Source organism: Rhinichthys klamathensis, unplaced genomic scaffold (genome assembly GCF_029890125.1).
Source record: "Rhinichthys klamathensis goyatoka isolate OS25496 unplaced genomic scaffold, OSU_Roscu_1.1 h1tg000135l_1, whole genome shotgun sequence".
Classification (NCBI taxonomy): Eukaryota; Metazoa; Chordata; class Actinopteri; order Cypriniformes; family Leuciscidae; genus Rhinichthys; species Rhinichthys klamathensis.
In genome coordinates, this window is record NW_026606670.1 from 929,190 (window position 1) to 949,483 (window position 20,294).

The 20,294-nt window shown below is 36.8% G+C and overlaps 3 protein-coding genes across 3 annotated transcripts; all 3 read right to left on the reverse strand.

Moving 5' to 3' along the window:
* Nucleotides 1–228: 228 nt before the first annotated feature.
* ccsapb (centriole, cilia and spindle-associated protein b) lies at nt 229–5,497 on the reverse strand. Its single transcript, XM_056257142.1, has 5 exons — nt 5,437–5,497; nt 4,666–4,778; nt 2,494–2,684; nt 1,377–1,666; nt 229–880 (listed from the first exon to the last, which is right to left on the reverse strand). The coding sequence occupies exons 2-5, from the start codon at nt 4,770–4,772 to the stop codon at nt 704–706; spliced, it is 765 nt and encodes a 254-aa protein (XP_056113117.1). The 5' UTR covers nt 4,773–4,778; nt 5,437–5,497; the 3' UTR covers nt 229–703.
* Nucleotides 5,498–8,243: 2,746 nt separating this feature from the next.
* acta1b (actin alpha 1, skeletal muscle b) lies at nt 8,244–11,927 on the reverse strand. Its single transcript, XM_056257145.1, has 7 exons — nt 11,819–11,927; nt 10,709–10,848; nt 10,293–10,617; nt 9,981–10,142; nt 9,028–9,219; nt 8,765–8,946; nt 8,244–8,662 (listed from the first exon to the last, which is right to left on the reverse strand). The coding sequence occupies exons 2-7, from the start codon at nt 10,835–10,837 to the stop codon at nt 8,519–8,521; spliced, it is 1,134 nt and encodes a 377-aa protein (XP_056113120.1). The 5' UTR covers nt 10,838–10,848; nt 11,819–11,927; the 3' UTR covers nt 8,244–8,518.
* A 1,816-nt stretch (nt 11,928–13,743) lies between these two features.
* abcb10 (ATP-binding cassette, sub-family B (MDR/TAP), member 10) lies at nt 13,744–20,272 on the reverse strand. Its single transcript, XM_056257146.1, has 13 exons — nt 19,393–20,272; nt 18,707–18,907; nt 18,083–18,285; nt 17,692–17,826; nt 17,384–17,530; nt 17,145–17,280; nt 16,191–16,286; nt 15,871–16,080; nt 15,686–15,765; nt 15,421–15,601; nt 15,270–15,313; nt 15,150–15,184; nt 13,744–14,502 (listed from the first exon to the last, which is right to left on the reverse strand). The coding sequence occupies exons 1-13, from the start codon at nt 19,814–19,816 to the stop codon at nt 14,247–14,249; spliced, it is 2,148 nt and encodes a 715-aa protein (XP_056113121.1). The 5' UTR covers nt 19,817–20,272; the 3' UTR covers nt 13,744–14,246.
* Between the last annotated feature and the right edge of the window lie 22 nt (nt 20,273–20,294).

The following is a 20,294-nucleotide window of genomic DNA, read 5'->3' on the forward strand; positions in this document are numbered from 1 at the left end:
GAACAGCTGGAATGGCTTTGATGTGTATGATCTCATTCAAAAATGATTTGTCATTTTGCTGTGTTTCATGCTTTATATACCAGTGACTTTTTACACTTTATTTACAACATAATACACATGGAACGCACCATTAGAGTGAATGTACAAGTAAAATCTAATTTGGCTCATATCAAAGAAAACAGATATTAATATAATGGAAATATTATTTAAGTAAGTGCTTTCTGATTTCTGAAAAATACAAAACAGATTTCTTTACATTAAGCCTAATTGTTAATCAATATAAACAATGGAGAAAATACACGACATTACAACACATCACATTATATGTCTCTAATTGTCTGACAATTACTGAACACTTTCAAGTAATTGTTTGGCTGAGAGTGTAAAGAGACACTGGTAAATCTCATGGCCTGTAAATCTACGCAACCTACAAAATCAAAAAGGCATGTGATTGTTTGACAGTTTGCCCTGCAGCATCAATGGATTGTGTTTTCATGTTTGATACGTATGTACCAGTAAATGCAACATATCCATTGTGTAAATAAACCCCTAAAAACCCTCGAGTTTAATTCCTTGTGACCCATCTGGAAGAAGGCAAGTGAACTGGACAGATGCTCCAGTCATTACGTGGAGTGTTTTGGGTTGTTTAGCCTGAGAGGTTTATACAGTCACAGACATTTTTAAAGGATTTCTGAAAGCAATACTACCGAGACCGAGCAGAAAAGCAGCGCATGTACTCTGTCATCCAGGGGTTGAAATCAGGGACAATCTTATTTCCGTTCTTTTCGAAGTCAGCAGATCTGGCTCTTTGTTGGTCAGATTTCTTCATCTGTTTTTCCACCTCCCGTCTGGTTTTTGCTCGCAACGCTGACTCATGGATCTAGACAGAAGAAAGGCTGCATGAAGTAGGCATGAAAAATGATAAACAGATGAGTACTTGAAGGGTTAGTTTGCCCACAGATGAACATTCTATCATTTACTCACAAAACAACATTGACTTTGATGGACAAAGGTCATTTGAAACATTCTTCAAAGTAGTAGTAATATAATGACAGAATTTTCATCCCTTTAAAGTTGGCATGAAATGGAAGTTGAGAGAGTCTTTTCTTCTCTATTGGGACGTATATCTGAGTGAAACTGCTTCTCAAACAAGAAAAAAAGTGTTTTGATTTTGTCCACCGTGAAATTGATTGATGGTGACCTTAAAGTTGCAACAATCCAAGAGAGAAAGAGTAATTGTTCATTTCAATTTATAAGGAATATTTATATTAACCAAACTGTAATATTTGTTTTATTCTAGTAGTCTTTTTTTCAGAAGTTTGCTTACTGGTCAAGAGCCTCTTATGATATGATATGCTCCCTGAAAGGATACTCACCTCTGCGGTTGATGTTGCAGGTCCAACATTATGGGTTTTCTTAGAAGCCATATCTGTCCGCCTCTCTCCTGAGCCATACAGGGCAAAAGGGTGACGGTTCTCTTTGTCAGGGTCTTTGGTGACATGAGGCTTGACCTTTGATCTTGTATGCTTGTGTGAAGACCGGCGTTTGCTCTTTGGTGTATTCAGGATATTCGTGTCAGTTTCTGGGTTGAGAGCAGGAACGCGTTCTCTGGCATTCTCTTCCTCCCCTTCTTGATGACGCTGCTCAGCAACTATGGTAACTAGCTCTGATGAGAAAACACAGAAAAAGTGTTTGGAGTCATTTTAATCAAGTACCACAGATTAGTGTGTCTTTATTACTTGGCATTAAGTTTTCCATGGTTAAACGTTACTTTGAAAATTATGCTAAATTGTGCTTATGTAAATATTTCACTACGCCTACGGTAAAGTTATTTACTGTAAAAAAGGTTTTAGCATCAGCATCTTAAAATTATAAACAAATCAGTAAAGTTTATCTCTTTATGTCATAATTTACAAAGAATTTATGACACATATGTAGCTGTTTATAGCTATAAATCAATAAAAAACGTATATAAAACATTTGATAATATAATCATATAATTTATTACTACTATAAATATGGATGTTTAATGAAAAATAGAAACCTATTTTTCTGACACATTTTTTTTTTTACAACAGTCAGTGTCAGTATAAATCCTTAACACTGAGTTGCATACTGCAGAATGTGAGACTTATGAACATTGATAACTTATGAACTAGTTATTCTAGTATTATGTATACACTATTACAGTATTTATTAATATTTCAAATTAGCTTTTATTTTTATATTTTCGTTTTATTTTAAATTTGAGTAATTTTGCTTTTGTCATTTTTTTTTTTTTTTTTATATATTTATATTTATTTTATAGGCGATTTTCATTCAAGTTTAAGTTTTAATCTAATATTTAGATTTTGTTTTAATTAACGAAGATGTAGATTTAGTTTTAGATTACAACAACAACACTCGAACACACAAACTATTTTAGTAAATACTATAAAAGAAAAACAACATAAGATGACAACCTGTAACGTTAGCTCGATCAGGAGGACTTACTGGTGTCTGCAGTGTCCTGAACTTCTGCGTGTGGTTCTGGTGTCACACATGCAGATTGTTTTGGTTTCTCATCGTGGATCCTAAGAGGTTCGACTTTATTCCGACTTAGAGGAGTAGATTTGCCACTGGAGCCTGTCTCGCTTCCCCATTCTCCCCAAAACCAAGGGTTGTGCGCTTGCTCCAACAGCCGCCTTGATATGGCGTTATTATCCTGTCCAATGTCGAGAGCGCATTATTGTAGCGCGAAAGTACATTAATATTATGCGCGAGCGTGAATCTCTCTGCTCGCGCGCGGAATATGATGTGCCGAGCGTGAATCCCTCTGCTCGCGCGCGGAATATGATATGCACAGCGCGAATCTCTCTGCTCGCGCGCGGGAACTGGGCGCGCGCTCTCAGATACACTTCTCTTGTAAGAATTCTCTCTCTGGGCTGAGTGAGCTCGCTGCCTCGCTCAGAGAATATGCCTGCACTTAAAACGTGTTCAGTGCAATCGCGAATTGCTCCTCTTCCCCAGCTAACAATTTTAGGTTATAAGAACGTTTTCATAACGTTCCCATTAAGTTATAAAAACCTTATTTCTGAATGTTCTAGGGAATTTCAAAAAGTCCAGTTTTTTAGACGTTGTATTAACGTTATTTCTTGGTTATAAAAAAAGTTCAATTCTCCCGTAATGTAAACGTTGTATTAATGTTATTTCCTGGTTATAATAACGTTAGAACGTTCAATTCTCCCTTTATATAAACGTTGTATTAACGTTCTTGTTTGGTTATAAGAACGTTATTCAAACGTTCAATTCTCCCATTATATAAACCTTCTCTTAATGTTTTTCTAAGATAATGAAAAACGTTTCATTCAATAAAAAAAAACATTAAGAAATGTTTTAATAATTATTAAAACCTTTCTTAATGTTTTTTATATAACAAGGTAGCCTATATAATAGGCCTAGCCTATATGAAGAACCTAAAATAAAATAAAAAAAAAGACCCATGAATCATGTCTATAATATGTGTAATGTAGCCTACTCCACTGAAGTCGAGTTGAATTGAACCCAAGTAGGCCTATAGTTTATTCCAGTAAACCGATTTAGGTTGAAGTGACCATATGAAATTAACATGAACATAAACTTGGACTAAACATAGAATCACCAACAATGGTACAGGGAACAAAGCTAGACAAGAGACAATGGGAACACAAGGACAAGGATTATGACTAAAAACAACCAATGACATCCACAAGTTAAAGTTAATTTAATTTATATAGCTCATTTTTACAACAATTTCCAAGTTTATGTTTATGTTAATTTCATATGGTCACTTCAACCCAAATCGGTTTATTGGAATAAACTATAGGCCTACTTGGGTTCAATTCAACTCGACTTCAGTGGACTACATTACACATATTATAGACATGATTCATGGGTCTTTTTTATTTATTTTTGTCTTAATTTTAAAATCTGAAAGTTCTTGTTTTAGGTTCTTCATATAGGCCTATTATATAGGCTACCTTGTTATGAATGAAACGTTTTTCATTATCTTAGAAAAACATTAAGAGAACGTTTATATAATGGGAGAATTGAACGTTTGAATAACTTCTTATAACCAAGCAAGAACGTTAATACAACGTTTATATAAAGGGAGAATTGAACGTTCTAACGTTATTATAACCAGGAAAAAACATTAATACAACGTTTACATAACGGGAGAATTGAACGGTCTTATAACCAAGATATAACGTTAATACAACGTCTAAAAAACTGGACTTTTTGAAATTCCCTAGAACATTTAGAAATAACGTTTTTATAACTTAATGGGAACGTTATGAAAACGTTCTTATAACCTAAAATTGTTAGCTGGGGAAGAGGAGCAATTCGCGATTGCACTGAACACGTTTTAAGTGCAGGCATATTCTCTGAGCGAGGCAGCGAGCTCACTCAGCCCAGAGAGAGAATTCTTACAAGAGAAGTGTATCTGAGAGCGCGCGCCCAGTTCCCGCGCGCAAGCAGAGAGATTCGCGCTGTGCATATCATATTCCGCGCGCGAGCAGGGGGATTCACGCTCGGCACATCATATTCCGCGCGCGAGCAGAGAGATTCACGCTCGCGCATAATATTAATGTACTTTCGCGCTACAATAATGCGCTCTCGACATTGGACAGGATAATAACGCCATACCTTGACAGTCTGTAGTTCAGCAAATCCTCATAACATTTCGCGTAGGTGTCCCATCTCGGATCTTTAAATTTCTTCATGTATTCAGACCTAATTCTCTTCGTCACCATATTTAACTAGAGAGAAACATATAAAGGTGACATTACAGCGCAGTAACAGTCTGTTGAAAAGCAATTATGCAATTCTATTCCGAATCAGCCCTCTTCTCGCGCCAGACTTTTAAACCAAATTACTATGGCAACAGAGTTCAAATACGCAAGCGAAAGCCAATCGCTGAGTTTCTCTCTTCGATACGCCCCCTTCGTGTACACACCTACTTAACTATGGCGTCATCTCGGAGCTCTCTGAACCTCTTAACGCATTTGCATATTAGGGTTCATAAGGTGACGATAAACATGAATGCTGACTTCAGTTATACAGTTCGCTAATCTAAAACACACGAATAAAGGGAAGACATTAGTACATTTTATACGTAGCATATATAATGTGCTGCCATCGACAGTGCGACTGTACAGAGAAACGAAAGCCTTTCTTTATACTGTAAGTAGTCAACGTTAAATATCAGCGTTTGGCACAATGCATATCTAAATGCAATCAAACGTTGTGCGGTATAGTAATTAAAATAGAGGTTAAAGCTGCATTATACGTCGACTAATAATGTTTAAAGCGCGTGTCATGTGACCGCAATGAGCGGAAGCAAGTTGAATGAAGATTTATGCCATAAAAACCTGTCAATAGTAACAAGAGCCGTGTTTTGATATTGTATTTACTTACCGTTTTGATTAAGGCAGGGTCGAGAAGGTAAACAGATGGCGCTTGTAGCCTGCAGACGTCAACCTTGCTTTGTAAAACACGGCTATAGCTCCGCCCTGTGGTGAAGGCGCTGGAAATCACTCGAAGGAATCAACAGGTGTTGTTCTCTACGGTTATAACTTGACCTCCCAGAGGAGGTGTTTGGGGTCTTAAAAGTATTGATTTTTATATACTTGTTGTTGCTTATAACCTTTGAACAGCGTTTTAAACGACCACAAAACACGTTACACTGCGATAAGTATACTCACGTGAACATTTGTGCCAGAAAGTAGCCGTACTGTCATTATTTATCGCGTTCTATTCACACATAACATATGGACGATGGTGCTTGTCTGGAAAAACCAGACCAGGGGGCTGTTCCATAAACCAAGATTAGAGTATAAGCCAGGCTTATTTCGGTTAGTCAGGCTTATTTTTGGTAGATTCGGTTTCATAAATCAAACTTAAAATAGTTCAAACTCAGTTACCCTGGCAACTTATGCTGGGAAACTAGCCTGGTCCAGGGCAGGCTAACTGTCAGGCTAAGCCTCAGTTGTTACACAGATCCTCAACACTGACCGACAAGAACACAATGATATTACCACTGACAGTCTCTAATACCATTATTGGACTTTATAAATACACAGTATACAGAAAATCAACTTAAATAAGGCTACAATAGACAATATATAAGGCGTTTTAAAGTTGTCCGTTTAGGACATGTCATTTTTGTAATAAAGACATTTTAATTAAGGAATGCCTCGGTTATCAGAGAATTCTTTTTTCTGCACTGTCTCTTATATATATATATATATATATATATATATTTTTTTTATGTACTTTATTATGTCTTTCAATTCAAACACATTTAACACAATTATACAAATGGACAGTTCCTTTAAAGACATCATATTTTCCCCCAATAAATATTCCTTATTTTTCCTTCTACTTTTTTTTTTCTTTTGTGATAATACCAACACATACATATAAATAAAACAATAAATAAATATTAATAAAATATAACATTCACATATATCAAACTCTTATAATGAATGACACATAATTCCTAATAGTTATTCAAGTAATATTATTTAAATATCAAATATTCAATATTAAATAAGTAAATAAATAAAATAACAAATAACTAGAAATAAAAGGGAAGGTTACATAAAAATGTATAGTTAATGTAGGCCAATATATATTCCTTTATTTTATGGAATATTCTTTGATTTTAGAGTTGCACATATCTTTTCAAAATGTATACATTTGTTCTTAATTTAATGTTATCCTCTCCATAATGTACTTTAGAAACTAAATCTAACCACTCATTTAAAGCTGGGGATTCTTGCTTTCTCAAAAAAATGATTGTATTAAAAGCTGTACTTCTCAGCATTCTAAATAAGTATATATCATCTTTATAAAGTAGCATAGGTCCTATACCCAAAACTATATTTTGTATCTTTATATATTTAGTTTCTTAAAAAAAATCTTCCCTGAATTAGGCTACTTCTGTTCAATTTCTTTTTTTTATTAGAAGTAGGCTATAAAATATATGAGTGTAATGAGCTAGAAGTTCACTGCAACTTATCCAACATCCTAAAGAGAAATTATTATAATTAGAAGATATTTCTAGTGTTAGAAAATATCTCATATTAATTTTCCAAGCAAAATGTATATTTTAGTCAGAATTATTGCGCTCCTATTTGGCGCGCATGCGCGCAGCAGCGCTCGTTCAATATGAAGATTAGCAGCAAAATGGATACATTTGCACGACTTTCTAACATTTACAGATGGAGAATATAACTGTAAAATGTAATTTTTGCACTGAAGGGGGAAAAAAAACATGTCACAAACGCATAAAACAGCACAAAATATACGCTGATTGATGGTGGATCGATTTGATCCACGATCGACCTCTATGGCTGCTTCAGAAACGCGTGCACACGCAATTATCTAGACTAGATAAACCTGGATCAAATTAATGAGATTGCGTGAACTTCAATTACCTTTTATGGAACCACTTTAGCCCCAATTTATTTGTTAGGCTCATTCAAGTCCGGTTTTGGAGTTTAATCCCCGCTTTTCTAAGCTTCATTTATGGAACAGCCCCCTGACCTCAAAAACCTCCTATAAAAACAATCACCTTTTGACCTCAAGGATTTTGAATCAGGCACATTTTAGTTTTAGGATTTGTGACTCATTCATGGCAAATTGAAATCTGAAATGTGATTGAAAACGTTTTTTTTTTTAAGTGTAATTATTTATTCTCTTTGATGGAATTGGTGAGGATCCCACCCTGGTTCTTCAGGAGGGAAATGTAGCTCATTGCATTCAGGTCAGAAGGAGGTCAACTTTCTCTATTTTCAGGAATATTGGAATAGTTCAATTGACTTTTTGATTTTTGTAAACTTAAATACTTTGTACACAAAGCAAACTGCACTATGAATCTTACTTTATCAGCTAAGCTTCCTGAAAATAATTAGATCATACTTTTTTTGCTTTTCATCAACACTCTAGATCACTAACCCACAGTTTTACAGACAAGTCCCAGACTAAAATGCATGTTTGAGCTGTTAAAACCGACATATCTTACAATATGTCAGTGTCATTTTTTTTTTTGTCTCAAGATGCACACCAATGATGTTTTTTTTTTCTAAGGTACGTTTATAAAAGCTACTTAAATGACCTAATTTTACCAAAAGCCTAATCCTGGCTTAATCTAAGCCCTGTCTGTAAAACCGGGCCTAAATTTCCAGTTTCAAGTCAAACAATTTATTAACACAAACGTGTCACATAAACCAAATAATGGACTTTAATAAATTAATGACTATTTATGTACAGATTACAGTCTTGTGATAGACAACATGGTATAACGGTTTTCTGGATCTTGATTGTGTCTCTTTGGACAATGCTGGGGCCTGCCTCATCGTGTTCCTGCTTGGTAATCCAGGGTATGTAACACATGGGTACAAAATAAATCTGTACCAAAGCTGGCCTATAATGATGAATGTCCAGTATTCTCTATTATTGCGTGATCCACAGCAAACAGATGCAGATGATGGATTTAGAAGCACTTGCGGTGGACAATGCTGGGGCCTGCCTCATCGTATTCCTGCTTGGTGATCCACATCTGCTGGAAGGTGGACAGGGAAGCCAGGATGGAGCCACCGATCCATACAGAGTATTTGCGCTCAGGTGGGGCAATGATCTGTCAGAATGAGGAGACACATGAGCATGTCAGTGATGCATATTGCTCTATCAATAGGGAACAGGAGCATGTTAGAAGATAACCACAGATGCATTACAGTACCTTAATCTTCATTGTGCTGGGGGCCAGTGCGGTGATCTCCTTCTGCATACGGTCAGCAATACCTGGGTACATGGTGGTACCACCTGACAAGACATTGTTGGCATACAGATCCTTCCTGATGTCAATGTCGCACTTCATGATGCTGTTGTAGGCGGTCTCATGGATTCCAGCAGACTCCATACCTGTCCAGAAACACCTTATTAATCAAACTAAAAGCTGTATGGAAAAACGCAGCATTTTTAATAGTGTTTGTTTTTACGCACCAATGAAAGAAGGCTGGAAGAGGGTCTCTGGGCAACGGAAACGCTCATTGCCAATGGTGATGACCTGGCCGTCGGGCAACTCGTAGCTTTTCTCCAGGGAAGAGGAAGAGGCGGCAGTGGCCATCTCATTCTCAAAGTCCAGAGCCACGTAGCACAGCTTCTCCTTGATGTCACGGACAATCTCACGCTCAGCTGTAAACGGAGTGTATAAGTAAGTCAGTTGTTTTCAACATAACATAACAAAACAAACCAAAAATTGTATAGGAAAAGTTTGGGGTAGGTCTGAATTTTTGAAAAAAGTCTCTTATGCTCACCAAGGCTGCATGTATTTAATCAAAACAAAACAAACAGTAACATTTTTGAATATTACTACAATTTAAAATAAGTTTTGTTTTTTTAAAAGCTGAAAAAGCCTAAAGCTGATTGTCATTACTCCAGTCTTCACTTCAGTCAAATGAAATCATTCTAAATCATGCTAATTAGGTGTTCAAGAAAATTTTCTTCGTAATATTATCAATGTTGAAAACCGTCGTGCTGCTTAATATTTTTGTGAAAACTGATACTTTTTTCAGGTTCAAAACTTTAAAATTCGAAAGAAAACCATTTATTTCAAATAGAAATGTTTTGTAACATTTTTAAAGTATTTACTGTCATTTTTGATTAATTGAATGCGTTCTTGCTTAATAAAAGTATTAATTTCTTTTAAAAAAACTGTATGGTAGTAAAAACGGTAGTGTATATCCAACAATGACTTACATGATATATTAAAAACAAAACTTTGGCCAATAACCATTATGGTGCTAAAATATTGTGCATCCTTCAACAAATGCAACAAATATGAGTTGAAAGACACATTTGAAAAGAAATTCAATGAGTTGTTGTGACAAATCTTATATAAACAGAAGAAAACAACACAGGAATGATTGTGAAATTGAAAAAATTCATTTTCCTACCAGTTGTGACGAAAGAATATCCACGCTCGGTCAGGATCTTCATGAGGTAGTCGGTCAGATCGCGACCAGCCAAATCCAGACGCATGATGGCGTGGGGCAGAGCATAACCCTCATAGATGGGGACATTGTGGGACACACCATCACCAGAGTCCAGCACAATACCTTAAATATAGAAAAACAGGTCAGAAAAGACTTATAAATTAGCACATTTTTTGCAGATATGTAAAACTGCACGTTAGATTAACGTAAAACTGGACGTTCTTCAAAATATATGATTAGTGGGAGTGTTAGGTGTTAACATAATTGCCTCACCAGTGGTACGGCCAGAAGCGTACAGGGACAGCACAGCCTGAATGGCCACATACATGGCTGGGACGTTGAAGGTCTCGAACATGATCTGGGTCATCTTCTCACGGTTAGCCTTGGGGTTAAGAGGAGCTTCAGTCAGAAGAGTTGGGTGCTCCTCAGGGGCCACGCGGAGCTCGTTGTAGAAGGTATGGTGCCAGATCTTCTCCATATCATCCCAGTTGGTTATGATACCGTGCTCGATGGGGTACTTCAAAGTGAGGATACCTCTCTTGCTCTGAGCTTCATCTCCTACGTATGAGTCCTTCTGACCCATACCCACCATGACACCCTGGAAGAAGAAAAAGGGAATTTTTAATGTCGCAAATGTTACAATAGCTAAAGCTTGTTAATTATTTTAAAAATGGCGAAATGCAACATACCTGGTGACGGGGGCGACCAACAATGGAGGGGAAGACAGCTCTGGGGGCGTCATCACCAGCAAATCCAGCCTTGACCAGGCCTGAACCGTTGTCGCACACCAGGGCGGTGGTCTCTTCGTCGTCACACATCTTGATGGATTCTAATGAGGGACATAACAAAACACTCTCATGGCAAATTGTAACTATACGTTGTGGTGAATAATTCATATGAATTCGTATGATCTGATTTGCACGTTTTTGTACGCTCTGCTTACCCCCCCCACTGATGGTTAAGTTTAGGGGTAGACCTTCATGCTTACTCTTTTCAAAAAATTCACATTGTATGAATTCCTACGAAACCACCTTGAAAAATAGTTGCGTGTTCTCGGATTGAACATTGAGAAATATTGGATTGGGTGCAGCCTTGTGCAAAAAGTTAAATCGAATTAAGTGATTCTACAGCAATGCATGCATAAGTTATATACACATACAAAAATGATTTTTTATCATTATAACACTTTGTTTCCATCCATTTAAATTGTCATAATATTTTCTGTCCTTTGTACTTGAGTTTTATAAGTCAGTTTCATGACTCAGACTCATCTTATAAGTCTTTGTTTTTAACTTAATTTTATTAATCAGTAATGAAATTCCAAGTGGTTAAAAAGTGATGATCCAGTGATTACTGCAGGTTGTAACTTGGCAGCAATTAAAATGAAATTAAGTTTATTTGACTTTTTTTAGTGCACAACAAGTGCCGTAGAAATGGAAACATTAATGAATAAATCAACTAGTAATAAAGTAATATTATTAGTTATGACCTTTTGTCATAAATATAACTTAATCTTTTTATAATAGTAATATTTTTAAATACATCTTCATTTTCTAATATATGATTCTTACATGCTGTCACGTCAAGTATATGAATGACAAATCAAAATATACAAATCATTATAAATGCATTCAATGATTAATTTATGAAAACGTAATTATGCAATTTTCTTTATGCTCGATCAGTTTATAACTTATTGCAAACCCTTTAGCTATATCTCGTAGACGTTAGTTGCCTTTAAAAGTTTTTCTGTTAGTCCGCGTGACTACACTAGTAGCGCATAAAACCTTTTCTCTTACCTTTCTCTGATGAAGCTCAGTGCTGAACACAACCGCTGATGGATCCAGTCACGGACTGACTGACCCATGAAAACCTTATATACTCTTCGTGTTTGTCCCCATGCGCACTATTGAGGATATGTGTATGTTCAGTTGGAGCTTTTCCCCATCCTTCAACCATATTAGGCTTTTGCAGGGCAAGCGAGGGGTGACTTCCTAGTGAAGCGGCGTGTCTCCCGCTATCCCTAGGTTCGTAGTGAGCATGACTGTCCTTCTATGGTTTGATAGTCATCATTCCAGACCACAGCATGAGCTGTATATGGTGTGGGGGCGGTGTTTATGTTGCTACTAGCCATTTCCCACACTGTCAATTGTAAGATACGTTTAGAGATTTGTGCACACTGCACAGCCAATATTTGATCTCATTATTCTCATATACTTTGCTGACGTGAATATTGGTAACTAAACAGTTGAGAGTAGTCATTGACTTCCATGTTATAATTTGTTTCCTAAATGCAAGTCAATGACAACTGTCAACTGTTTAATCACCAACATTCTTCAAAATATCTTCTTTTGTGTTCAACGCAAGAAAGAAACTTATACAGGTTTGGAACAACTTGAGGGTAAGTGAAGTCAAAATTTTAAAAAAAATTAGGGGGCTTTAATGTGCTAATAGCCTGCCTATTAGCACATGCCTGTGCTATTTTGCTTTTTATGTAAACCTTGTTATAATAAATATAGATATATTGTTATAAGATATATAGCTATATTTGCTGGAAAACAAGACAAAAAAAAATCATTATGATTCCTGGTGATGATTTCTTTTTCCAGTGCAGGGAGGTGTGTGGCTGCTCTGCATGCTTTACTCAAGAGGCCCGTCTCTGCAAGCAGATACCCTGCCATAGTTGGCCTTAGAGCTTATGTTGAGCGAGTCGACGAAGAGAGCCGCCACAGTCACTGAGGGTAAGCAGCTTACAACACAGCCTGCCTGAGCTACAACCTCCCTGCTTGAACTTAATCAGACTTTGTGGTTTAGTTTCTGAGGATAAGAGAGGGGGACAGTGAGGGCAATTAATGAAACCACTTAATCGCTGAGGTGTAGTAGTAGAGTTGCTTACTAAAGGAGTGACCATAACCATTTTGGAGACTGAACAGTCTCTTGCATCATCCATCATTTTCCATAGTAGATCCCCCTTTTTACTTAACCCACTTTTGCTGACACTCTTGGTTTCAAGATTAGCTTGTAATTTATTTTCAAGGGTAAACAGCACGCTCTTTTGGTAACTCAAGTTGTTTAACTGTTCTCGATGACATGGCATGTGGACAGGGCAGTGTTGTAAGTAATGTTTCAATGTAATTTCAATGTTTCAATGTAATTTATTAAGAGTGCAGATAAAACAATAGAAAATAAAAAAAACAACAGTCAAACATACACATTTCACTAACTGAAACCTAATAAGTTACCACAAGAAATATTAAAATCTTCTAAAATTCTGAATAGATTTAATCTTGTCCTAATGCTACATATATAAATATATATATATATTGTATGCAAGTAAAAATCTCTCTTATAGTGTCTACTTTCAAGTACAACCGAGACAATAATATATATCCTTTTTTCTTTTACAATGGTTTTAACAGGTGCTCCTTCTAAAACAGTATCTTCATTACTGACAAAAATTTGAAGTTGGATTTCATCCCAGTAAAAGCTTTGAGGTTTATGATTTAGGCACGATACATTGACATCTGTGTCATTAACAAAGGCGATAAGAATAGACAGAAGCACCAATGTTTCTGTAATTCCCCTACCCCGAAAAAAAACCCTTCATTATCTATTACCTGTAAAACATAAGCAGAATTAATTTGTGTAAATTGTTCATAAATCATTCTTGTGTAAATTTTCCTATTGAATCAAATGCAATTCACTTTTTAAAGTTTTTTTAAAAATGTTTTTCTGTCTCCTTTACACAGAAATGAGTTCTGCTCATGTATCATGAATAAGGCCCTATGTACACTTCAATAAGCTGATTATCACCTGATTCTTAATAAATGACTGACATGATTTATTACAAGTAATAGTAGCATCAAGTAACTTGGTCTCATATTTCAAATCTACCTCATATCCCTTTCAAGCTTTTCCATTCAAATGTATTACTGTTTTTCTTGGGCTATGAAAGCATAAAACAATTTTAAAAGCATTGTATTTCGCAACTCTGACGAGTATTAAATCATGTCCACAGCATGTACGCTGTGACTGTCTGCCATTGTAATTAACAATGATCAGTATACAACTGGTTTCCAGTTACTTGGCAGTTTATGACACTGCAAAAGCTAAATAGCTACATTTCAGTCTTTCAGAGTGCTCAAAAACACAATAAAACATATCAAGAGCATTTAAAGATGTTTGAATGTGTGCACTCTCTTTGTTGTCTTTAAATGACTGTTTCTCCTATTTGTAGAGAGCCTTTTTTTGCTCGGACAGCAGGAAGGCCTGCTTCTCCATCAGCTTGTGGAAGAGCCCCTGGTCATTGGCAAGGAGTTGGGCATGGCTGCCGATCTCCATCACGCGGTGCTGGTCCAGCACAGCCACGGCATCTGCGCTCTGGATGGTGGAGAGACGGTGAGCGATGATCAACACTGTGCGACCGTCCAGCAGCCTCTCTAATGCTTCCTGTACCAGAAACTCATTCTCTGCATCCAGAGCACTGAAACAGAGACCAGGGCAAGTCTTATTTATATTGAACAGATACAGTATATTCTCATCATGACACAAGCCATCAGTGCTTAAGGTTCTGTACAAAATCATGGCAACAAGATCGATATTTAAAGATTGTACATTACAGTACTGACAAACATAATGAAACAAGTTAAAGTGATGATAAAGTCAAGACTTTGAATTGTCCTTCAATGATCCTGAAAGGATGATGTCATGATGATGTTTTTTTGTTTGTTCGTTTTTGTTTTTTGGAGTAGTTCACTATTATTTTAAAAATGGAAAGATATGATTGTAAAAGGATTGACACATCAAGGACACATCTTTTAAAATAATACATTGTTAACTAAAATATGAACTAACATATATACTATATATAGACAAAGAATAAAGACCTGTCTAAAAAGCAAGAGCTAACTAGCTTTTAAAAGTTATAAAAGTTGGAAAAAAATGGTGGCGGGGACAAGCCAAAAAGAGATTATATGACTCATTTAGGAATTTAGAAAATCATAAAAATAAAAAATCTCCACATGTTAAAAATGTTATAATTTTTTACAATTTTTAATTGTTATTAAACTTCTCATTTATCCATCAATTTACATGTTAATTATAAGTTGAAGTAATCAAACAGTATCTCACCTTGTGGCTTCATCCAATAAAAGTATTTTGGGATTCTGTGAAAAGCAACAAATAAGCATGAGATCAAGGTAAACAAAAAAAGATTTAAAATTCAGTCTAATACTAAAGAGGACAGATTACCTTCAGCAAGGCTCGTGCTATGGCGACTCTCTGCTTTTGTCCTCCTGTTCATTCAACAAATCAGTGTAGTTATGCATTAATTGTCAAGTGAATTACAAACAGACAGATTTGTCCCGTCACAAACATGAGTTTTACTGGAGGTTTTTCCTACCTGACAGCAGTACCCCCTTCTCTCCTACCAGTGTATCATAGCCCTTAGGGAAATCCTGGATGAAGTCATGAGCATTGGCTATTTGTGCTGCCCTGTAGATGTCCTCTACTGTGACCTGACTTGGGTCTGTCGCCCCATAAGCGATGTTCTCAGCAATGGAACAAGAAAAAAGAACCGGCTCCTACAAAAAACATATTCACACGCAGAGATTTGTAAAATGGAGGTAGCATATGGTCTAATTCTTTCTTCTGGTGGCTTTTCTTACCTGGCTTACAGTACCAATGTGACTCCTCAGCCAGTAAGGATTCAAGTCTCGTACATCACGGCCATCAACAGTGACCACACCTGCATTTAAATAAAAACTACACATGTTTCTCTGCATTTTTACTGCTGTCATATCTTAGTTATTATTACCTATTATTCCACTATGTTCTTACTTTCAGTTCTCACCTGAATCAGGATCATACAGCCGGAGTAACAAAGACACCAGTGTGGATTTGCCAGAGCCACTGGATCCCACTACTGCCATTACTGACCCCGCCGGCACAGACAAACTTAGATCCTGGAAGATGGGCGAATCCTTTCTCGTTGGGTAAGCAAAACACACATTACGAAACTCCAGTTCTCCTTTAAACTGCTCTGGTTTCAACACAAGCCCCTCTAAAGAAGAAAAAAATCAACAAAAAGATAATTACCTTACTTCCATTCACGTATGAAAAGATAAAGTATTGTGCATTTTAGGCATTATTTAGAAAGGAAATTATAATTACCATTGAGGGGAAATTCTGGCTTTCGGTCCATGAGTTCCCATAGACGAGTCCCAGCACCAAGTCCCTTCATCAACTCAGAATAGAAAGAGCTGAAACCTTAAATTAATCCACAGAAAGTTGTAGAGTACTTTAAAAACTTCTACACAGAACAAAAATTACAGCTAAACAGGTTTCTGCCTATGAATAAGGCCTAGTGTTCCACCGCCACAAGAGCGGTTTTGTTGGGAAATCCCAACAGAACTGTGTTGAAAGAAACCTATTCTTTTCTACATGTTGCACTCTGGCTACAAAAATTATAACGCTTGCCTTGGGACCCAATGACATAAATGAAGTGAATTCTATGTAAACCAGCCCATGAGGAATTTGAAAATTAAGTCTGAATATGGCTGAACTGAACTGAAAAGTTTATCAGAAAATTAATGTATGTTGAGGGACATAAAATACCTTTCCAAAATTTGGGGTCGAAATGATTTTTCAACATTTCTGAAAGAAGTTTCTTATGCTAAAAAACGTTGCATTCATTTTTATCAAAAATACAGTAAAAACAGTAATATTGTGAAATTTAAAATAACTTTTAATAATTTTTTTCATATATTTTAAAATTACATTTATTCCTGTGATGGCAAAGCTGAATTTTCAGCAGCGGTGTCCAGTCTTCGGTGTCACATGATCCTTCAAAAATCATTCTGGTGCTCAAGAAGTTTTTTGTGGAAACAGTGATACTTTGACAAAAAGTAAGGTCAAAAGAACAGCATTTTTAAAACAAAATTTAAATCTTGTGTAAAAATGATTGTGTAAAAAAAATCTTATAAATGTCTTTACTGTCACTTTTGATTAATGCATCCTTGATGAATAAAAGTATTAGTTTCTATAAATAAAACAAATCTTACTGACCCCAAACTTTTGAACAGTAGTGTATATTCATATAGTGTTGCTCTGAGCTAACATCCTCACCTGCGATGCTAATGCCCACCCAGAAGGCATACATTAGGAAAGAAGAGAGCTGCCCAACGGTCATGGCTTCACTGGCCATCAGCAGACCTCCCTTATACAACACACTCAGGATGATGACATTTCCACTCAGTCCCGTCTGCAACAGAAATGAAAACATCAGAGCAGAAGAACTGGACTGGACAGATAATCTTAAACTGCCTTACTGATTAAATACTACTTTTAAGTAAGAAGAATCTCACCACTCCATAGAATCCAGCGGAAAGCACAGCCTCTTTCTTAGCTAGTTCAAAAATATGGTCAACCTTTTCTGAGTACTTCTGCACCTCTGTCAGCTCTTTTCCAAAAGCTCGGACTGTCCGCATGTTGCTGATCCTCTCTTCTGCCAACTAGGAGATGCAGAGCAGCTACAGAGTAAATGGATCCCTTCCCACTTGCTGTCATTACACTTACAATAGAGCAATGAATTCAGCAATCAAATTATTACAGTCCAAAGGCTTAGTTTCAAATCTGCAATAAAGCCCCATTAAAAGGAAACATGACCTCTTACCTGTGTGGCCTCTGCCAATGCATCCTGTGTGCGTCTTGATATGGATCGTAGGAATCTACCGAAAATTACCGCCAGGCAGGCAATAGGAGGAACAACCATCAGCACAAAGGCTGCCAGACTAGGTGACACATATAACTGAGAAAGAGAAAGTTCAAGAGTTGAATTAGTCAGTGATGATAAAAAGAGATGCATTTATGAGTACAAAACAGTACTACACCAGATTCACTGCATTTGTCTGTCTTCTGTTTTGGAAACAGATGAGGAAGTGATGAGTTAAATGTTTTTATATAAAGCAGAATCATGGCGGCTAGTTTCAAATCAGTGCAGTTAAAATGTGATATTCGTAAAGAGAATTAACTGCTAAAATGTCAAACTATCACAAGCGTCTCACCATCATGCCAACCCCGGCCCCCGCCTGGGCGAGGGATCGCAGCCCATCAGACAGGTTGTCAGTGAGGCAGCGTCCAACGATGGCCGTGTCTGCCGAAAGCCGGTTAATGAGCTCACCCGTTCGGGTCTTATCAAAGAATCCCACCTCCTGCTTCAAAATCGAGGAGAAAAGGGTTTCGCGCAAGTTTCGTACAATCTGTTGCCCTGTGAAAGCAGAGAAAGACTTATTAAAGCGCGAGCACAGTAATGGTCAACTCAGTGAATCACATGGAATGATTCTATTTAATGGAGTAAAGAATAAAAAAATAGACGTAAGCATTACAGAACAAATACATTCAATCAATAAAGACGTAGACTACATTTTAAAAGATTGGGGTCGATGAGATGGGGTTTTTTTTGTTGAAAAACAAAACTCTTAGGACTCTTTGGTGAATAGAAAGTTCAAAAGAACCGCATTTATTTGAAATAGATTTTCTAAATATCTTTGCTAATTAAAAGTAAAAATTTCTTTCAAAATAAAAAAAAATCGTATTGACCCTAAACTTTTTGAACGGTAGTCCGTAAGCCACAAAATTCTCTATAAAGCATCTTTGTAAGTTCACGTGGATGCGCGTGGAGACTTCACCTGAGATTTGCATCAGGTAGACACGAGCAGCATTTGCAGCGCCTCCACAGAGGAAGACACCTGTTAGCATGAAACACAGGGAGGTAAGGGAGGCGGTGAAGTCCTCTGTGGGGCTAGAGTAGATGGTGTCTATCACTTGTCCCAGAAAAAATGGTGCAGACATGGTGACAGAGCTTGCGATCACCAGAAAGCTCACGGCAGCTATGAGGAGAGTCAGAAAGTCATTCACAAAGTAAATTATAAGGGACAAACAAAATATCCATTCATTAATCAGGTACAATTAGCAGAAGTTATATTTGCACAAGTGGAATTTGTTGTGGTTGATGATGATTTCCTTTGTTTGACAGTCATTTACAATCTGTTCTTTTTTATATTTTCGATATACAAATTAAGATATTTACAAAATTTACACAGTATACAAATTGATTATTGGTCTATTTTATTTTACAAAATTGTCCTTTTATCTGGATATATCTAGCAAATTCGTTGTAAAGTAATGTATGTTCTTCAAACATGTATGTATCTCTTATTAGTAAATGAAAAGTGCCACAATCTGGTATATTTATCATGGTCAATTTTTTGTAAAGGATGTAAAACTTTACATATGGATTCATCTCAGAAAACTATCAAAACCAATCAAGAGCCTTCGGATGTAACTAAACACAGAACATAAGCATTTGACTTGCCTGTCAGTCTCCATCGCTGAGGATACGCCAGCTGTAGCAACTTATTGACATCTTCTGAGGGTACAGGCAACGTGCTTTCTGAGGTTTTAACCTTACTCTCCTGATTTACCGCAGTCTTTGAGGTTTGTTTGGAGTCTGTAGATGTGCTGTAGAGAGCAACCGTGTGTCTGGAGTGTGTCCACATACTCTTGGGTAAAAATAACCCTCCAGTTTTGAGATAAAAGAGCCTGGACATGTTTCTTCCCTTATACACAGGCAACACAAGGAACTCATATGATCCATTCTTGGACACTTGACTTCTCCACGGTGTTCTTGATGTCCGATTAGGCAAATTATATAATGTATCCGACCGAGAGCAGGTAATGTTACACTGTTGCAGTTTACCGATTGTAAATCTTGTCATTCGCAACATTGTCTCATACATTTGGAGAAAAAGACGAACAAAATGAAGTTTAGGAGTCTCACCTAATCATTATCTGTCGAAACTTACTGTATAAAGTCAGACGGGCAAATCATCGAGCAGTGCTGTAAATGTGGAGTATCTGGACTCACTTTTGACTGCATGACACTTTTGTCAGTAGAAAGACTGACTTATTGTAGGCCGGGGGTCGACGGTTACTGAGGTTTATCTGTTCCTGACAGTTTTCACATCCAGCCCTTGTTTGCGTTATCTTCACACACGCCCAGCACATTCACTGGAAGCGCCCTGTCACAAAAACCTGCTGCACGACATCTGTCCGTCTTTTCTCAACACAACGCCAATGACTGTTCCAGTAACAGAAAAGTGCCATTTGGAGTGTTTTTAAATAAAATAAGAATAAAAAGGTGACCCCGGTGATTTCCTTGACTTTCAAGGAAGCGAAGAGCTACCACGTAATTAAACGATCTTCGTCATAGATATT